Source organism: Trachemys scripta, chromosome 2, assembly GCF_013100865.1.
Source record: "Trachemys scripta elegans isolate TJP31775 chromosome 2, CAS_Tse_1.0, whole genome shotgun sequence".
In the NCBI taxonomy this organism is placed as follows: Eukaryota; Metazoa; Chordata; order Testudines; family Emydidae; genus Trachemys; species Trachemys scripta.
The window spans coordinates 120,926,485-120,933,904 of NC_048299.1; the positions used below are offsets into that span (position 1 = coordinate 120,926,485).

The 7,420-nt window shown below is 45.0% G+C and overlaps 1 protein-coding gene across 1 annotated transcript in view; it reads left to right on the plus strand.

The window, feature by feature from the left end:
- The window catches only part of SLC12A7 (solute carrier family 12 member 7), a 324,374-nt gene that overhangs the window by 293,709 nt on the left and 23,245 nt on the right, over nucleotides 1-7,420 (plus strand). Inside the window, exon 21 of the mRNA XM_034761495.1 lies at nucleotides 139-246. Within this exon, the coding sequence (XP_034617386.1) occupies nucleotides 139-246 (108 nt within the window). The remainder of the gene's footprint in view (nucleotides 1-138; nucleotides 247-7,420) is intronic.

A 7,420-nucleotide genomic window follows, 5' to 3' on the forward strand; every position in this document is an offset into this window, starting at 1 on the left:
CTTGGAAATACTATTAGGATGTAAATGAACACAAATTAAAGCAAACCCAAATGATGGGGGGTGGAGGGGGTCGAGCGGGGAGGAAAGGGTTGTAAATGAGATTTTTCTCCTTTTAATGATGGCATACTTATTTTGCAGTTTGAAAATGATATTTCAGCATTCACATATGAGAAGACTCTTATGATGGAGCAGAGATCTCAGATGTTAAAACAGATGCAGCTGTCTAAGAATGAAAGGGAAAGAGAGGTAAACTATTTAACTTGACTATAAATTTTATGAAAACCAAGTATAAGCAAGTGGAAGTGGTAATGCTAGGCCATAATCTCTAACAATTTCATAACAAATAAAATAAAACCTCTTTTGTTATGAATTTTGTACTAATTTATCGGTTGTAAGAGAATATTTGATTTACTTTATCTTTTTGTGTATGAGTCATGAGTATTAGCTCTAAACAATACTGAAATAGTAGAATTACTACAGTTCCAGCATAACTACAGCAGTAGATTGGAGCTTAAAATACTGCACTAACAGCATCTGTGTTTGCATGCTTGTCATCAAACATATCTATCTTCCTGGGTTTTAAGGATTTAAAAAATTTAACTGAAGAATTTTAAACTATATTATTTTGAGTTAAATAGTCTATGCAACCTTATATTTTTCAGTAATACTATTTTTGCTATCACATCAGCGTTTGAAATCTGCAATTGTGACAAAACAATTAAGAAAATGACACTATAGATCTAACATATAGCAAGGATTTTTAATGAATCCGTAAACTCTGAGGTCGTACCCTATGACTGGAGAATTGCTAATGTAGTACTGTGACATTACCCAGGATACAATTTGGACTGTTGAACAGCTGTGTCCCCTTTAATCTCTAGTCTGGGGTGCCTTTTACATTGCTTTGCTGTTAGAACAGCCACTCTTGGCCTGCTCACACAGCCTTCAGCATGCAAATTCACTCGCAGCTAAACACATGAGCACGCTGACCAGTCACTCATGAATTACATACAGGGTGACATCTGCAAATTCTTAGTGTCAGACTTTACCTTAGAGATTTGCATCTTGTGCTGTCCAGCACACTACTGAACAATGCAAGCTCATAGAAAGTCTGTCATTTCTTCAAAGAAAATGATATATGCACCAGTCTTGCTATCCGACTGTCTCTCATTTTTATATCATCCTCCCCCTTTGAGGATTACCCCCAGCTGGGGTGTAGGCAACATATGGTCTCTTGTGGATGTGAGGGTTGAACCATCTCCGTGATGAAATGTAAATTTCTTGTTTACATCTTCCTGTTAATGAAGAATGGCACTTATAGCTGTTTAACACCTGACTGGGTGCTAGGGTGTCTTTGTCTCTGAAAAACTGTTTTGTGCCTGCTTGTCTTAACTTTGGAGCATGTTATAACAATGATGCATAGTAGAATCTAATAACTTCTCATACAATATTGATAGACACATTTTGCCAGGACATCAATATTCAGCAGATTGAGTTTTCAAATGATTTCTCACAAGACGTACTTTATACAAAATTTATCATAGTCTTGTAAGTGTGATGACCAAAAAAATATAGAACGTCACAAGTACCTATTTTTAAGAAAGGAGAGAAAAGTGATCCAGGAAACTACAGGCCTGTTAGTTTGACCTCAATTGCGTGCAAGGTCTTGGAACAAATTTTGAAAGAAAAAGTAGTAAAGACATAGAGGTAAATAGTAATTGGGATAAAATACAACATGGTTTTACAAAAGGCAGATCATGCCAGACCAACCTGATCTCTTTCTTTGAGAAGATAACTGGGTTTTTCTAGACAAAGGAAATGTACTAGATCTAATCTACCTGGATTTCAGTAAGGCAATTGATACAGTGCCACATGATAAATTATTAGTTAAATTAGAGAAGATGGGAATTAATATGAGAATTGAAATGTGGATAAGGAACTGGTTAACGGGGAGACTACAACAGGTCAGACTGAAAGGTGAATTCAGGCTGGAGGGAGGTTGGTAGTGGAGTTCCTGAGGGATCAGTCTTGGGACTTATCTAACATTGTTATTAATGATCTTGGCACAAAAAGTGGGAGTGTGTTAATAAAATTTGCAGATGAGAAAAAGTTGGGAGGTATTGCCAATACAGAGGAGGACCGGAATATCACACAAGAAGATCTGGAGGACCTTGAAAATTGGAATCATAGAAATGGGATGAAATTTAATAGTGCGAAGTCATGCACTTAGAGACTAACAACAAGAATGTTTGCTATATGCTGGGGACTTATCAGATGGAAGCAACAGAAGAGGAGAAAGATCTTGGTGTACTGGTTGATCGCAGGATGATTATAAGCCGCCAATGTGATGCAGCTGTGAAAAAGGCTAAAGCAGAACTAGGATGCATCAGGAAAGGTATTTGCAGTAGAGACAGGGAAGTGTTAGTACCATTATACAAGGCACTGGTAAGACCTCATCTGGAATACTGTCATAGAATCATAGAATATCAGGGTTGGAAGGGACCTCAAGAGGTCATCTAGTCCAACCCCCTGCTCAAAGCAGGACCAATTCCCAACTAAATCATCCCAGCCAGGGCTTTGTCAAGCCGGGCCTTAAAAACTTCCAAGGAAGGAGACTCCACCACCTCCCTAGATAACGCATTCCAGTGTTTCACCACCCTCCTAGTGAAATAGTTTTTCCTAATATCCAACCTAAACCTCCCCCACTGCAACTTGAGACCATTGCTCCTTGTTCTGTCATCTGCCACCACTGAGAACAGCCGAGCTCCATCTTCTTTGGAACCCCCCTTCAGGTAGTTGAAGGCTGCTATCAAATCCCCCCTCATTCTTCTCTTCTGGAGACCAAACAATCCCAGTTCCCTCAGCCTCTCCTCATAAGTCATGTGCTCCAGACCCCTAATCATTTTTGTTGCCCTCCGTTGGACTCTTTCCAATTTTTCCACATCCTTCTTGTAGTGTGGGGCCCAAAACTGGACACAGTATTCCAGATGAGGCCTCACCAATGTCAAATAAAGGGGAACGATCACGTTCCTCGATCTACTGGCAATGCCCCTACTTATACAGCCCAAAATGCCGTTAGCCTTCTTGGCAACAAGAGCACACTGTTGACTCATATCCAGCTTCTCGTCCACTGTGACCCCTAGGTCCTTTTCTGCAGAACTGCTACCTAGCCATTCGGTCCCTAGTCTGTAGCAGTGCATGGGATTCTTCCGTCCTAAGTGCAGGACTCTGCACTTGTCCTTGTTGAACCTCATCAGGTTTTTTTTGGCTCAATCCTCTAATTTGTCTAGGTCCCTCTGTATCCGATCCCTACCCTCTAGTGTATCTACCACGCCTCCTAGTTTAGTGTCATCTGCAAACTTGCTGAGAGTGCAGTCCACACCATCCTCCAGATCATTAATAAAGATATTAAACAAAACCAGCCCCAGGACCGACCCTTGGGGCACTCCGCTTGAAACCTGCTCCCAACTAGACATGGAGCCATTGATCACTACCCGTTGAGCCCGATGATCTAGCCAGCTTTCTATCCACCTTACAGTCCATTCATCCAGCCCATACTTCTTTAACTTGGCGGCAAGAACACTGTGGGAGACCGTATCAAAAGCTTTGCTAAAGTCAAGGAATAACACATCCACTGCTTTCCCCTCATCCACAGAGCCAGTTATCTCATCATAGAAGGCAATTAGGTTAGTCAGGCACGACTTCCCCTTGGTGAATCCATGACTTGGTGAGGACCTGCTCCATGATTTTTCCAGGGACTGAGGTGAGGCTGACTGGCCTGCAGTTCCCTGGATCCTCCTCCTTCCCTTTTTTAAAGATGGGCACTACATTAGCCTTTTTCCAGTCATCTGGAACCTACCCCGATCGCCATGAGTTTTCAAAAATAATGGCTAATAGCTCTGCAATCTCATCCGCCAACTCCTTTAGCACCCTCGGATGCAGCGCATCTAGCCCCATGGACTTGTGCACGTCCAGTTTTTCTAAATAGTCCCGAACCACTTCTTTCTCCACAGAGGGCTGGTCACCTTCTCCCCATATTGTGCTGCCCAGTGCAGCAGTCTGGGAGCTGACCTTGTTCGTGAAGACAGAGGCAAAAAAAATCATTGAGTACATTAGCTTTTTCCACATCCTCGGTCACTAGGTTGCCTCCCTCATTCAGTAAAGGGCCCACACTTTCCTTGACTTTCTTCTTGTTGCTAACATACCTGAAGAAACCCTTCTTGTTACTCTTAATATCTCTTGCTAGCTGCAACTCCAAGTGTGATTTGGCCTTCCTGATTTCACTCCTGCATGCCTGAGCAATATTTTTATACTCCTCCCTGGTCATTTGTCCAATCTTCCACTTCTTATAAGCTTCTTTTTTGCGTTTAAGATCAGCAAGGATTTCACTGTTTAGCCAAGCTGGTCGCCTGCCATATTTACTATTCTTTCTACACATCGGGATGGTTTGTTCCTGCAAGCGCAATAAGGATTCTTTAAAATACAGCCAGCTCTCCTGGACCCCTTTGCCCTTCATGTTATTCTCCCAGGGGATCCTGCTCATCTGTTCCCTGAGGGAGTCAAAGTCTGCTTTTCTGAAGTCCAGGGTCCGTATTCTGCTGCTCTCCTTTCTTCCTTGTGTCAGGATCCTGAACTCGACCATCTCATGGTCACTGCCTCCCAGGTTCCCATCCACTTTTGCTTCCCCTACTAATTCCCAGTTTGTGAGCAGCAGGTCAAGAAAAGCTCTGCCCCTAGTTGGTTCCTCCATCACTTGCACCAGGAAATTGTCCCCTACACTTTCCAAAAACTTCCTGGATTGTCTGTGCACCGATGTATTGCTCTCCCAGCAGATATCAGGGAGATTAAAATCTCCCATGAGAACCAGGGCCTGCGATCTAGCAACTTCTGTTAGTTGCCGGAAGAAAGCCTCGTCCACCTCATCCCCCTGGTCTGGTGGTCTATAGCAGACTCCAACCACGACATCACCCTTGTTTCTCACACTTCTCAACTTTATCCAGAGACTCTCAGGTTTTTCTGCAGTTTCATACCGGAGCTCTGAGCAGTGATACTCCTCTCTTACATACAACGCAACTCCCCCACTTTTTCTGCCCTGCCTGTCCTTCCTGAACAGTTTATATCCATCCATGACAGTACTCCAGTCATGTGAGTTATCCCACCAAGTCTCTGTTATTCCAATCGCATCATAGTTCCCTGACTGTGCCAGGACTTCCAGTTCTCCCTGCTTGTTTCCCAGGCTTCTTGCATTTGTGTATAGGCACTTAAGATAACTCATCGATCATCCCTCTTTCTCAGCATGAGACAGGAGTCCTCCCCTCTTGCACTTTCCTGCTTGTGCTTCCTCCCAGGATCCCATTTCCCCATTTACCTCAGGGCTTTGGTCTCCTTCCCCCAGTGAACCTAGTTTAAAGCCCTCCTCACTAGGTTAGCCAGCCTGCTGGCGAAGATGCTCTTCCCTCTCTTTGTTAGGTGGAGCCCGTCTCTGCCTAGTAGTCCTCCTTCTTGGAACACCGTCCAATGGTCGAAGAATCCAAAGCCTTCTCTCCGACACCACCTGCATAGCCATTCGTTGACTTCCACGATTCGATGGTCTCTACCCCAGCCTTTTCCTTGCACAGGGAGGATGGACGAGAACACCACACTTGCGCCTCAAACTCCTTTATCCTTCTTCCCAGAGCCACGTAGTCTGCAGTGATCCGCTCAAGGTCATTCTTGGCAGTATCATTGGTGCCCACGTGGAGAAGCAGGAAGGGGTAGCGATCCGAGGGCTTGATGAGTCTCGGCAGTCTCTCCGTCACATCGTGTATCCTAGCTCCTGGCAAGCAGCAGACCTCTCGGTTTTCCCGGTCGGGGCAGCAGATAGATGACTCAGTCCCCCTGAGGAGGGAGTCCCCGACCACCACCACCCTCCTCCTCCTCTAGGGAGTGGTAGTCGTGGAACCCCCATCCCTAGGACAGTGCATCTTTTGCCTTCCAATCGGTGGAGTCTCCTTCTGTTCCCTTCCCTCAGATGGGTCATCTAGTCCACTCTCCGCATTAGTACCTGTAGAGAGAACATGGAAACGATTGCTCACCTGTATCTCCATTGCTGGTGCATGGACGCTCCTCTTTCTCCTTCTGGAGGTCACATGCTGCCAAACCTCTTCACAATCCTTCTGTCCCTGCTGCGCCTGCTCTGAATCTTCAGAACATTGTGGCCGTAGAAGCATCTCCTGACATCTTGCCAGGAAATCTTCATTTTCCCTTATGCAACGCAGAGTCGATACTCGTTTCTCCAGCCCTCGAACCTTCTCTTCCAATATGGAGACCAGCTTGCACTTTGTACAGACAAAGTCGCTTCTGTCCTGTGGAAGAAAGACAAACATGGCACAACCTGTGCAGGTTACAACAGCTGATCGCTCACCTTCCATATCACCATCCTCTTAAGAACTTCCTCAAGTGCTGCAGGAACTACTCAGAGAAACCTGCAGATGAAAGCCTCAGTGCGCTCTCCCCAAGTGAGCTCCCAAGCAAACTCCCGCTCTTAGCCTGTGCTGTTAGCTGCTCAGCTGGTTCGCTGCTGACTGCCCTTATATACCAGTCAGGCCCATTCAAGGCCCACCAACAAAGCCCCCCTAATGCAGCACTTAGCGTACCTCCTCTCGGACAGCTCCCAGGCAAACTCCCACTGTTAGCCTCTGCTGTTTGCCGCTCCAGCCTCTGCTGTTTGCCGCTCCAGCCTCTGCTGTTTGCCGCTCCAGCCTCTGCTGTTTGCCGCTCCATGTGTGCAGTTCTGGTCTCCCATGTTTAAGAAAGATTAATTCAGACTGGAACAGGTGCAGAGAAAGACTACTAGGAAAATCAGGTGAATTTGAGTCTCCTACCTTATGAGATGAGATTCAAAGAGCTTGGCTTATTTAGCCTAACCAAAAGAAGGCTGAGGGGAGATACGATTGTTCTGTGTAAATACACCAGAGAGATAAATACTAGGGAGGGAGAGTTGTTGTTTAAATGAAGTGCTACTGTTGACACAAGAACAAATGGATATAAACTGGTCATCAATAAGTTTAGGTTTCAAATTAGATGAAGGTTTCTAACTATCAGAGGAGTGAAGTTCTGGAACAGCCTTCTAAAAAAAGTAGTGGTGGCAAAAACCTAACTTGATTCAAGACTGAGCTTGATAAGTTTATGGATGGTATAGTATGATGAGACTGCTTACAATGGCATGTAGCTGATCTGTGACCGCTAGCTGCAAATATCTCTAATGGCCAGTGATGGGACACTAGATGTGGAAAGCTCTGAGTAACTACAGAGAATTCTTTCCTGGGTGTCTGGCTGTTGGCTCTTGCCCACATGCTCAGGGTCGCCATATTTGGGTTTGGGAAGCAATTCTCCCACCCCTCCCCAGTCAGATTGGCCGAGACCCTGGGGTTTTTTGCCT